At 39.2% G+C, this 12,655-nt stretch overlaps 6 protein-coding genes across 6 annotated transcripts; 3 read left to right on the top strand and 3 right to left on the bottom strand.

The window, feature by feature from the left end:
- Positions 1-3,420: 3,420 nt before the first annotated feature.
- SS1G_03616 (hypothetical protein) lies at positions 3,421-5,254 on the bottom strand (the record flags this gene model as incomplete). The annotated part of the gene is made up of 2 exons (XM_001595477.1): positions 3,421-4,990; positions 5,109-5,254. The coding sequence occupies 2 exons, from the start codon at positions 5,252-5,254 to the stop codon at positions 3,421-3,423; spliced, it is 1,716 nt and encodes a 571-aa protein (XP_001595527.1).
- A 1,675-nt stretch (positions 5,255-6,929) lies between these two features.
- SS1G_03615 (predicted protein) lies at positions 6,930-7,037 on the bottom strand (the record flags this gene model as incomplete). The annotated part of the gene is made up of 1 exon (XM_001595476.1): positions 6,930-7,037. One exon carries the CDS (start codon positions 7,035-7,037, stop codon positions 6,930-6,932), a length of 108 nt encoding a protein of 35 aa, XP_001595526.1.
- A 321-nt stretch (positions 7,038-7,358) lies between these two features.
- On the top strand, positions 7,359-7,768 carry SS1G_03614 (predicted protein; the record flags this gene model as incomplete). The annotated part of the gene is made up of 2 exons (XM_001595475.1): positions 7,359-7,415; positions 7,511-7,768. 2 exons carry the CDS (start codon positions 7,359-7,361, stop codon positions 7,766-7,768), a joined length of 315 nt encoding a protein of 104 aa, XP_001595525.1.
- Positions 7,769-8,675: 907 nt separating this feature from the next.
- Positions 8,676-9,040, bottom strand: SS1G_03613 (predicted protein; the record flags this gene model as incomplete). Its single annotated transcript, XM_001595474.1, has 2 exons — positions 8,676-8,887; positions 9,007-9,040. 2 exons carry the CDS (start codon positions 9,038-9,040, stop codon positions 8,676-8,678), a joined length of 246 nt encoding a protein of 81 aa, XP_001595524.1.
- A 1,166-nt stretch (positions 9,041-10,206) lies between these two features.
- SS1G_03612 (predicted protein) lies at positions 10,207-10,435 on the top strand (the record flags this gene model as incomplete). Its single annotated transcript, XM_001595473.1, has 2 exons — positions 10,207-10,262; positions 10,309-10,435. The coding sequence occupies 2 exons, from the start codon at positions 10,207-10,209 to the stop codon at positions 10,433-10,435; spliced, it is 183 nt and encodes a 60-aa protein (XP_001595523.1).
- A 548-nt stretch (positions 10,436-10,983) lies between these two features.
- Positions 10,984-12,416, top strand: SS1G_03611 (predicted protein; the record flags this gene model as incomplete). The annotated part of the gene is made up of 5 exons (XM_001595472.1): positions 10,984-11,085; positions 11,219-11,386; positions 11,922-11,965; positions 12,208-12,241; positions 12,405-12,416. The coding sequence occupies 5 exons, from the start codon at positions 10,984-10,986 to the stop codon at positions 12,414-12,416; spliced, it is 360 nt and encodes a 119-aa protein (XP_001595522.1).
- Between the last annotated feature and the right edge of the window lie 239 nt (positions 12,417-12,655).

Here is a 12,655-nt window from a genome sequence, read left to right as displayed (position 1 = left end):
AGAATATGCTTATTGAAGTGTTTCAATTATTCTAAACCTACTTTCATTATTTATCCATCTATTGGAAATAGGTTTAATAACCCAATCTGCAGGAAAATCGGTTTCGGTATACTAATTGGAAAAATAAATCTGTCCTTGTGTTACGTGACGGTTGTTACCCATTAGTGGCTTATGTGCACTAGCCCTGTATATAAAGACCTTCTTACTTAGAATCTTCTTAGTTCTTTAGTTTTAGATTCTAAGTGATTGAATTGACTCCGTTTACGACTTTTCCGTCACATCCATCTTGATTATATAGTTCTTCATGCTTTCATGATTACTAGTGATCCTTCATGATCATTAGTGATCATCTATATCGTGATCCTTAGTGATCCTTAATGATCATTAGTGATCATCTATACTATGATCCTTAATGATCCTTAATGATCATTACTGATTATTAGTGATCATCTATATTGTGATCCTTAGTGATCCTTAGTGATCCTTAATGATCATCAATGATCACCTATACCGTGATCTTTAGTGATCCTTAATGATCACTATTGATCATTTGTGATCATGTGTCTTGGTAGTTGTGTAGCCTGTCGTAATAAGTAGTTTGCTTTCTTGTTGAAGAATTATTATTTATATATTCATTATATTATATCTGATCTTCTACATTTTCTTGTTTTAATATATTATATTCATCATTTATTGAAAATATTTCTTCTTTTTGTATTAAAACTTTTCTAGCTCTTTAACATTTACTAAATACTTTATTTGCTTTACAAAGATTATGAATCTTAATAACGTGTTTCATCACCCTATACACCATATCACCTCATGTACCACTTTCACCTCAATTCACATCAATCACTTCAATACGCGATTTATCAATAAATAATTATGGTATCGACATTAAATAAATACGATATCGTTATGGCGATAGAGGCAATAGCTAAAGATAAAAATTTAAGCCTCTGAAAAGCTGTCAAGATTTACAATATTACTTATACAATACTTATGCATAGAATGAAAAGGATCACTCCTGCCTTTGAATATCGTCAAAAACAGTATAAAATTACTAAAATTGAAGAGGAGGTTATTATTCAATATATAATCGATATAGATGAGCAAGGATTTAGTCCTAAATTTATAAGTGTTGAAAATATGGCGAATCACATTTTTGAATCGAGGGGTGGAAAGTGTATTGATAAATAATGTTAAAAGGAATAGAAGTTACCGGTACTAATCATGTGTCGTGATTAGTAATACGGTTACCTAAACAGGCTAGATTAGACGAACCATAAGCAGTGTTAAAAGGAATAGAAGTTACCGGTACTAATCACGTGTCGTGATTAGTAATACGGTTACCTAAACAGGCTAGATTAGACGAACCATAAGCAGGCATATTGGTCCCCTCCGAGGATACTAAGAGGAGATCTTAATATGCCTACAGACATAGTAATATAGTCTATATAGAGGCCTCTTCCACCCAATCTTTTAATAATATATAGAATTTTGATGAAACAGGTTTTATAATAGGAATGATATTCTTGACTATAATTATTACTAATATAAATAGATATAGCAAAAGTAAAGGAATACAGTTAGATAATAGAGAATGGTCGACAACAATTATATATGGTAATACGACAAAGGAGAATATACCTCTATATCTCCTTGTTTAAGAACAAATGTATTTAGCTAATTGTGTTAAAGTGAATGGTTCCTGCGTAGCACGTGCACAGGGCACTAGTCCTGTTAGGACTAGATTGAGAAGCTCTCTTACAGAGAGCTTCGCACTTCCGTAGAACTTAGAAGAGAGATTTACCTACTAGACCAATATTACCTCAGTTCTGCCCTATCAGCTTCCCACTATTCCCTGTGTGAGGTCATTCCTTTTAACAAATTGTGTTGAAATTAAGGTCATTATGGGCCTAGAATTGAGGTCATATGACCATTATGGTGCACGGACCATAATTGGGAATATCTTCAATTCTACCATTACTGTAACTTAGATCCTTAGTTTAACCTACATCTAATAATACTACTACTTCCAAACAACTCAGTTTCAACAAATTGATATAATAAGATGGATATATTTCTCAAATAAATAATTAAAACTATTATAAATAGATAAACAAATAATGAGATAGGTTTAGAATAATTAAAGTATTTTGATAAGTATATAAAACTCTGAACAAAGGATATATATCGAATATTAGTTTTAGATGAATATAAAAGCTATAAGTCAGGTCTTTTTCAGAATTATTGTATAGAATATAAGATTAAAACTATCGGATTTATTAAAAGATTGGGTGGAAGAGGCCTCTATATTGACTATATTACTACGTGTGTAGGCATATTAATCTCCTCTTGGTATCCTCATAGGGGACCAATATGCCTGCTTATGGTTCGTCTAATCTAGCCTGTTTAGGTAACCGTATTACTAATCACGACACGTGATTAGTACCGGTAACTTCTATTCCTTTTAACAAGATGATAGGATGTATAATACAAAGTGTTGAAATTAAGGTCATTATGGGCCTAGAATTGAGGTCATATGACCATTATGGTGCACGGACCATAATTGGGAATATCTTCAATTCTACCATTACTGTAACTTAGATCCTTAGTTTAACCTACATCTAATAATACTACTACTTCCAAACAACTCAGTTTGAACACAAAGGTCTATATAATCATAATGGATTTCCTTTTTATAAAGCTTCGTGCTCAAGATCAATCATTTAGTATACTCTATTATTAGTTACGAATTGCATCATTGTCATTATTTAAGTCCCTGTTTGACATCTAGTTATAAACCACTTCGAGAGCCTAGAGCACTTCCACGTGATCTAGACGGCAAACCTCGTAAGACTATTAAAAGTTTTAAAGTTTTTCAAATACATTATATCAATTAACTTTATATTAATAATTAATTTATATAAATTTTACAAAAAACTTTATAATCTGATATAAAATTAAAAGATCTATTACAAGTTATAAAGTTTTTCAAAAATATTATATTAATCTAATATTATGGTCATATTTCTTAGGAATCGCTGATGCCTCCTCTAGTTTCTTCTCATACTTCTCTAAAAGAATTTGCTTTATCAAGCACCTCGATGGGTAATTAAGTACCTGATGCATTTATTACTGCTAATTACATGTGCCGTCCTGTTTATTTTTTTTTTTGAATTCCTACTTGTGAAGGTGTGCAATCGCTCACAATCATGGAGAAGTGATGTTAAAAGATATCAACATAATCAGGTAGAGCATATGCTAAAGGATGTGTATATTGTTATCTATGAAATGATTCGATAAACAAGTCCATGTCTGCCAACAAGCTCTGCTCTTTGAAGACCACAGATGATGGTAAAGAAGCTTCAACCTAGAATCCAACTTCGAAATTCTGAGCTTTTACAAAATCCTCCATTAACTAAGAAGAGCCTGCTGTTTTACTCTCTCTGCCAGAAGGTCCTTGGTGTCTTCTCCTTCACGCGGGACGCAGAATGTGTTTGGTGTGAATACCCCAGTTGGATCATGGATCTTTCTCAGTCTGCGTAGCTTGTCGTACTTTTCCTGGCTGTCATGATACGCGTCCCAAATTTTTGAGAAGTCATATTCACCGAAAGACCCCCATAAGGGACGCATATCCTTGGTGCTAAAGACCCCATTCTCCCCAATGGCTCCCTCCTCATTTTCCTTCTGCCACTGTTCCGCCTCCTGCTTCTTGTCGTGTTTGAAATTGTAGAAGCAATCAAGAGTACAGGTTATGGTCGAGTTTCTCCAACTATATGAAGTTCCGTTGTTTGCGTTCTTGACCGTCTTCGATTCAGGACCGCCAAAAGGTTGGATTTGAGCACATACAAAGAGACCGTTATTTTCTGGCGCCACAATTTTATCAATGCGTTGAGCTAGCCACTTAGGCCATCCGGACTTGCTCAGATCCGTCTTGTCGCTCATGCGGGTACTCTTGATATATGGATATGGGTACTCGCGAACAGCATCTAAAATCCACCAACTGCCTGTCATGTAAGACATAGGATATGACATCAACTCCTTATGGTTTATGCTGATTGAGTCAATGCAACCGTCAGATAGTTTATCGAACCAAAGCTTCTCGTCGAATACATCGGTATCCTTTAGCTTGACCCATTGCGCCCAAACGTAAATCAATTTAGGATATTGCGGCAAGTTAGGGTCAATGTTTGGAAGGTCATCATGATTGTTGTAAAAGTCCCTCAGTGATTTAGCTTTACCGGGGAAAAGTGCGGCGAACTCGTTTCCAGAACTAACGACGTTAAGGCAAACATCATAATTACGAGCAAGGACCATCTCATTTCCTTCGGAGTCCAAACCGTCTGACATCTTTGCCACAAGGTCGAGCAGCTTCTCGGCCCTGTCACGACTGTACGGGTATAAGCACTTCATGCCAATGGATCCTTCATAATCTTCGTCCTTGTGAACCTTGATTGTAAAGTGAGTGACTACACCAAAGTTTCCTGGGCTTCCTCCAAGGATGGCATTAAATAGATCTCGTTCAGCCTCGTTGGGGCTGTCGTGAACAAGCCTTCTAGGGATTCCCTCATAATCCACAATGTCAATCTCAAGGACATGATCCGCAAGTAGCCCGAAGCTGCGACCGAGTTGCCCGTAACCGCCGGTTTGAACGTGTCCTCCGAGGTGAACAGCAATGCATTGTCCGTGAGGAGCGAAAATTCGGTTTTCGGCGCAAAAATCAGTGAATTCCTTCAGAGACCAACTGACGCTCGTGTGAAGGCGACCCTGCTTTCTCAAGAGTGTTCGGTCATCGGGACCTTTGAAAGTTTCTGACAAGTCCATTTGAATATTTGGAGCGGTGCAAGATGAAGCTCCGCTGTATTGATGTCCTCCTGTACGAACCGATACACCAATTTTCCTCTTGGTAGCGTATTCCAAAATAGTGGCAATGTCCTGTTTGTTTCGGGGCTTCAGGATCAACGCTGGCAACGTGCGAACGTATCTAACAAGAATTAGTGTCATACTTCTCTGAGTGAATGGAAAGAGGTGAGGAAATAAAACTCCATTTCAAGCAATGGTGGCATGAGGTAAAAGCAGGGATGGGAAAAGGGGTTAAGCACTCATAAGAGGAAGTGGCATATTGCGTTACTTCATTTTCATAGAAGCCTTTGCCTTTTTTGAAGCAATTGGAGAACCCCAAAGTATTAACGAGGTTTTCAAGATCTTGGATGGCAATTTCCTTGGCTGTAAATTCTCCGGTGGCCATTTTGATGTTATTGAGTATGCTGATAGTTGTCAATGTGAATTGAGAGGACTGTAATGAGGTTTTTACCTTCTCATGAGGTGACATACTCACATATATATAGATCTTAGGGGAACGAGATTAATGAGGGTCATGTCAACGTTCGATCCACACATACTTCCTCTTCGTGATCAATTCCTTGGTGTGACCACATCGAGTAAGTCGTGTTCATGTCGTTGATTGACTACAGCACGGCTGCATGATATCACAGCAGCATTGTAGTCAATCAACGACAAGAAGTCATATTTTGGCGAGTCCGCAAAGTTGATAGTGTTACTGACGTGTTTCTAAGAATTGGTATAGTTAGCCATCTCTAGAAAAGTAGTTGGACGCACGAAACCACTTCTCCCATGAGTTTGCTGGCGATCCTGACGTACCTTTCAGCTTTCGATGCACCATTCCGAGAAAGTAAGCTCATTTTGGTTCCAGCTGAAGGACAAAACGCCTGGAACTTGATAGTGTCATATTTTGGAACTATCCTCAGCGATGCAGAGTGGATTAGGATACAATTGGACCAGAAATAAGTCAATGCGGTGCTGAAATCATGCACTTCGCCATAATGGGGGATTGGGGGCGCTAGTCGTCGGCGATCCGCCAGGGCTAGACGGCATGACCCGGGCGGGGTAGTATTAGATCTCTACAAGATCTCTAAGGCGGGGCACTTGGGTACATTGCTTTGGGGTAGATATCATTTGGAATAAGATAAGGTTATCGATCTGGAATGTATGCGTCGATGAGATGTCACATATATGATAATTCATCATGTGATTGTTACTCATGCCCATCATATGGTAATAAATCACACGGCGATCTGTAGACATTTTGATCGTTTCGAAAGCTTGAATCGACTTTGCATGATGGATTACCCCGGGGTAGGTTATTCAGTCTTTCCAAGGTAGCTACCCTGTAAAATACTTGCAGGGTAGGGTGGTTACACTAAAGGGTCGAAAATCGCGGGTAAGGGGTGCGGAAAAGGGTGGTGCGGTGCGGTGCGGTGCCCAGTCCTGCAAGCCATCGGCTTATTTTGCAGCTGAACAAAACCTTAAAAATACCAACCTACGCGTCTGGTAGGTAGTTAATTTTGTCTTACATGATCATCACCCTCAGAACTTAGCCATCTTAAGTGACACAAGGTGTCAATACTTCTCGACGCGAATTCAGCTGCTTTTTTCACCCAATCACAGAAGTTAAAAGACACCATGCACCCCACACATCTCTCGTATCATCGGCGGCAGTAGCTTGGCTTATCATCGCTTGAAGTTGCTTGTAACATATAGTCGAAGCTTTGCGTGTTGTTTCCTAACCAAACGGCCTTGCGAGTACTGTTCTTTCAATTCTCACCAAACGCAGACCGACAGTTTGTTCCTCATATCATTGCGGATATGGCATGCATAATGGAGTTTTTGATCAAGTACAAGCGGATATTGGCAGAACACAAGCTTAAGAATGGGAAGGAAGGCCTATCTACTATTGATGTCGCCTTCCATGAATTTTAAAGGAACATCCAGAGCTACCTCACCCATGAAGTTACAAATTTCCACACGGATTTTATCGTTCTGTTGAGCAACCTGTGTTGGTAGTGTTGAAGAGGGCAGTCAACCAAATTCTGGTTTGTTTAACATGAAACCAGTCTCAACCGTCAAGCATTCGGAACCCTACCTCCTCTTCCACACCATTCGCGGACATCTTCACCTAATATCAGACCTTCCTCGACATCAGATCCAAGTTTCAATAGACTCGCTGCCATCTATACCTTCTTCGGTTGATATTCGAACAAATTTGGTATTCAAGTAGTCGAGTGGTAATCTTACATTTGAGCTACCTGCTTTGCGTCTACACCTCACATATCCTACACTCCTGTCATACCCTATAATCGCCACAAGCCTTGAACTTCCTGCACCGAATCCACCAACAATGCCTTCAAAACCGGAGGTGAGTGTCTTTGCTTTACCTCATATCAATTCTAGTAAATGGGCTTGAGGCATGAACAAACTTTTACATGATGAACGTCATATTCTTTCCAAAAAATTGAGCATCCCATTATTTCAAAGCTTCCACATCGGTCAAAATGGAAGAGCAAACATATACTTCCAAGGAGGGTCCGCCAGTTGCTACTGATCATCTTGTAAGTTTTATTTGCGTTCCAATTGTCAAAATGTTGAAGTTTATTTCCGACATTACGTATCCTTTGTCAATGATATATTAGATTTGTATACACAGGTCCGGCTTGCTGAAATGTTTGAAAAGGATTTGGCTATTTTTACTATTGATTTGTATCCGCCAACGGGTGTCTCTAAAGATGGTCTTCTTGAGGGAGTAGGTCGTAATGCGCGGAAGATAATGTCTCAAAGATATGGTGATTTTATCTTTGGTGAATTTTGGCTAAAATTTGGACATGAATTTATGCATATTCACAAAGGAACAGATGGTGGTCACTCACGACAAGTCTTCTTTCTGCCCAGATCCGTGGGTACTTGACTTTGTAGCCACGTAAACCTTGCCATACAGCGCGAGGAAATAAAAACACGTGCAACAACCTTAAGCCATTTCGATATTGGCATATGGTATTTCAATTCATTCCTCAAATGCGGAGAAGTTGTGGAAAATAAGTGCTTCCTATGGTACATGTTGTTGTCTAAACTCACCTCATCATCACAACGACATCGACGTGCACCGCATCTCAATCACTCTCAATCATATTATAGAGGCAGGGGAGGTGTATATTAATTTGTAAATATGCTTGTTCAATTGATTTTGTACTAGATGGATATATAAAAGCTTGTATCTCCAAAACCACTTGGATTTATTCGTCGGAGGTCATTGAAGGGTGTGTAATAATATTACATTAAGAGAATGATGTTTGATGTTCGAAACATGAGACGAATCAACCAAATCTATACTCAAAGAATCTATACTATGATTTCGGAATGTGACTTAATCTAAGAAATTCATTGGATGGTTTCGTGAAGGTTAAGTATCTATGTATATATAAGACTTACAATTCCTAGTTCATGAGTAAATCACCTATCTTAGCCTTAACCTAGGCTAGGTAACCTTATGGTTAACCTTATTCCTTATCTTCCAGCCTTATCGCACAAGGTTATTTTTCGCAATCCGGCTCTTGGATTGCGATATTGTATCACCGCAGTATCAGCTCATCACTCATCAGTCATCACCACGACCATCATCAATGGGCAAGGCTGCTAGCATTATGATCACTCCTCTCAGACCTAAGGCTAGATGGGAAAACTGATTTCTCGTCGTCACACCAGCGACAACCCCGCTCAAGAGAACGAACGGACAATGCGCAACCGCGAGTGATTTCAAGATGGTGATATGGTCAAGTTGATGTCCTATGTTCTCCTCATAAACTTCCTTAACATTTCTATGCCTGACGTTTCAGTTTGCAGACAGTAATTTTTGCGTCCTCGACAACATTCTTTCGAAGAACGAGGGAGGAAAATGCACATGAGGCCTTGCTCGCAGCGTTATTCCATTCATTCGAAAGACAGTCGGGGTCCTGAGTGGAGAGGGTGTTTCTTCCTTCATATCGAATGCTTAAAAATTTTACAGTTGGTTTGGACTCCAACGGTAGTGCTGGATATCTATGGAATTTATGAGAAGCTAATGTGAAGATTATCCAGCTCCGCCATTCGTTATCGCTGTCGATGGGAGCAACAATACAAGAGGTTGAATTGATGGGATTTGATACATACCATGAGACGGAACGATGAAAACTTCTTGATTCATGAAGTGTAAAGGGTTACAACACTATTGCTATCCACCAAGCTGTTTGTTCTTCCTCCGGATACTTTACTATCTATACTTTATTTTCGTTACTTTGGCGGCCACTGGACCTACAATGGAATTGAATAAAAATCGAGTCCTGATACTTATATCCAACTTTTCGCAGGAAATTCCAACAAGTAACTATTTCCTGCTCGAGCAGTGTTCGAATGGTTTTGTCAGGTTTGGGTCAGGTCGCCCAACAGCTCATGTAACTAGTGGGAACCTAGAAAATGCTTTTAAAGTGACATTCTAGCGTCAGATCTGGCGGACAAAGTCTCTCAGAAGTCATTCGGACATGAGGATCACACATTTGCTCAGCTACTAGGGGATATGCAGCTCGTAGCGATGCCGCCGTGATAGTTATGGCTTCACATGGTTCTCCTCAATCTTGCAATACCTCGGACGTTGCTTCTCCTAGTATGGATCTCAGAAATCTATGCCTAATTCATCATCTACTTCCGGGATTAATTTTGACTCCTCACTCCTCAATCCTCCTCCATGTTTATCTGTATGAAGTTTCTTGTTGATTCATTGGCATGTTCTTTCATTATTCATCTATTTATGTTGCATGCATCCCACTTTCTGGGTATGGGTAGGTGGTATCAGTGTCTGCTTTTGGAACTGATTACATTTATACTGCATAGTCCGAAGGCCAGCACTTGATACTTGTGTTGGCTATTTTTGAATATACAATAGCTTCATTCCTAACTTACATTCACTTTAAAAATGTTTGTTACCCAAGGCGATGAATTCTCCCAAGTCGGGTGATATTCAGTGGCAATGCACGATTCCCACTTACCGCGCCCGAACTCTTCCAAGGCATCAAGGTATTGACTGCCGGAAAGCGGCAGAATCATAACGCGCAATAATTGTCGCCGAAAGGCTGTGTATCGTGCATAGTATTTAACCAGGGCAAAGAAGTCACTCATGACCTTATTGTCAAGATGTCGTTCTAGCTCCATGCACCTATCGTTCAGAATAGATGGACTAATGCATTAAAGTAACCTCACGACCTGAAGTCTCTTCAAGGATGGGAAGACTACTCTTGACTTGAGGTCAGAAATACCTTTTTTAAGTGTTCCAGAAAATGGACTTGGTTACACAAAACTCAAAATTATAAAGCTTTAATGACTACTTCTGGCAACTTGGCAACCGTTCCTACTGTGTGTACAGGTCTATCAATGTATATTTTCTTTTTTCTTTTCTTTTATTTTCTTCTAAAACTTCAGATGTGAGGTCACCTTGAAGGTTGCACAAACCCGAATCAGCCCAGCTAGCCACAAGATCTCAGTATCTACGATTGACAAGCGTGGTAACGGGAAAATATCCAGTGTGACGATCGTTCAAGGATTTTGATGGTTCTTACACATACAATCATTTACTGGTCATATTTTTCCGCAGAAAGATGCACAGCTGTTAGTATTGGGAAGCTACTTAATGCAAACTCAATCGGCTGCTTGCCAATCTCCCCACGTTGACGTATAATGTCTATCATGCTGTCGATTTACACTTCACATGCCGAAATGTTAAATGGAGGCATGTGGGTACCGAGGAGAACCCCCTCATTTTACGACCAATACAGGAACATGATGCTCGGGGCTGTTTCAAGGATTCCCCGCACCCGCAACAACTGCTGCATGTGGGTGCACGGTTAAATGCACTCACTAGGTATTCCGCACACTTATTCATGATTGAGTTTGACATTCTCTAATGCCAGGATTCGAATGTACTATACAGAAATGGTATCCCAATGCTGATTACTTGAGGAGACAGGATGACAATGGAGTAAAAGAAAACTATATAAGGGTGAAAAATTCCAATGTGTATCATCCATTATCACGCAATCTCCCTAGCACAATAACACAATCGCACACCACGCATATATTTCTCTCAAAACAGAAACCATGAAGTTCTCATACGTCGCTATTGGTCTCGGAGCTGCCTCCATCGTCTCAGCTCAAAGTGCTGCTTGCACATCAGCCGTTGCTGCTGTTCCTGCCTGTGGTGTATGTGACCTTTTCATTTACCTCAATCTTCTTGACCCAAGATTATCATTCATTTTCTCTTCATTATCATCCCATGACCCTCGCCCAGTTTCTGTATTCTTTCCTCCTATTGATCCACTAACATTTTTACTAGGCTACTTGCATCAATGCATCAGTGGAAAAGTTCTGCTCAAGCACCGACAACTACACTTGTGAATGCGCATCTTCAACCTTCTCTTCTATCCAAAGTGACGCTACTACTTGCGTTATCAACGCTTGTGGATTGACTACCGCAGCTCAAGTCTTGAGTGCTGTCAATGATGTTTGTGCCGCATGTGCTTAACCTAGGTACTCCGGCGGGAAGTACTGGCAGGAGGTTGAGAGGGACTGAAAGTTTTCTCGGAATGACGCGTGTTTGACTCTATTGTGGTTTGGATAAGGACGACGATGAGGGAAGAATACGGAGGTCATGCAAGGTTATTTTGATAATCATTGTCGAAATAATCTTTGGTGTCAGTACTTCAGAATGCAAAATCAACTAAAAATGGATGCCATGTATGAACCTTTGGGAAATTTCAATCGCTGTATCTATGACTGTGAAATGCCAAGGTCCATTGGCACAGCCATTATTAAAGTAAATTTGTCAAGAATGCTCGAATTTACATGACCATATCGTGTACCAATATTAATTTGCTTGATGTAAAAATCATGGGGATAATGGGAAAGAAATACCCCTCAAAAACTGGCACTATGCCTCCTATGGCCAACAGCTAGACAAATGTTCTTTTAATAGGGCCACATCATGCCAGGGGACTATCTAGCCGAGTTTCGTATTTCAACTTATGCTCTCGGTATAGGTTGCCTTGTCTAAGATGATACCGTACTATCTGAGAAATGAGGGGTAAGGTTTTAATGCTGTGTCGTCGTACCAAGCTTTTTCTTGCCGAGATTTGTATGCATACAATACAAAAGCAACGAATTGGAGGAGGCCATTTATCTGCGAGGATCTGTGTTCATGGTGTATGGGTAACCTGTGACATGGAAAATTGGATGGGGAAAGTGTGTTTTGTCAGTTAAGTAACAATAGGGTTTTATAAAATGCTTCCAATAGGATAGGTTACTTACCCAGCTTAGAACTTGTAGAGCTTTAGAGAAGAACTCAAGATGGCAGCCGACTGTACGCTTTTATATAGTCTTACTACAAGGTTAATCGATGAGGAATCGATAATGAAAATAGTTTATAGTATTTTGAAAAGATGTTTAAAATAATTTAAGATAAGGAAGTGGTATATAATGCAAATGATATTACTATTTTCAACTAATACTATTTAAAGTGATAGACTATAATATAATATAAAATTAATTATATATAGCATGAAACATCATTAAAAAAAATTTAATTCTAATAAAAGAAAGAGTTAATTTATAATAAAAACCCCTTTAAACCTTTAAAAGAATGAAAATAATTATCAAATTTTTAAAAAGGAGAAAGAAAAGGAACTACTAATTAGCAAGTACAAATTCACCATGATTGAGCAAGTGCTTTATTTTCCCACAGGAAACTTTACGAGACGATAACGAGTTGTTCAAA

This window comes from Sclerotinia sclerotiorum, genomic scaffold (assembly GCF_000146945.2).
Source record: "Sclerotinia sclerotiorum 1980 UF-70 scaffold_4 genomic scaffold, whole genome shotgun sequence".
In the NCBI taxonomy this organism is placed as follows: domain Eukaryota; kingdom Fungi; phylum Ascomycota; class Leotiomycetes; order Helotiales; family Sclerotiniaceae; genus Sclerotinia; species Sclerotinia sclerotiorum.
This window is presented reverse-complemented; position numbering and strand designations above follow the sequence as displayed.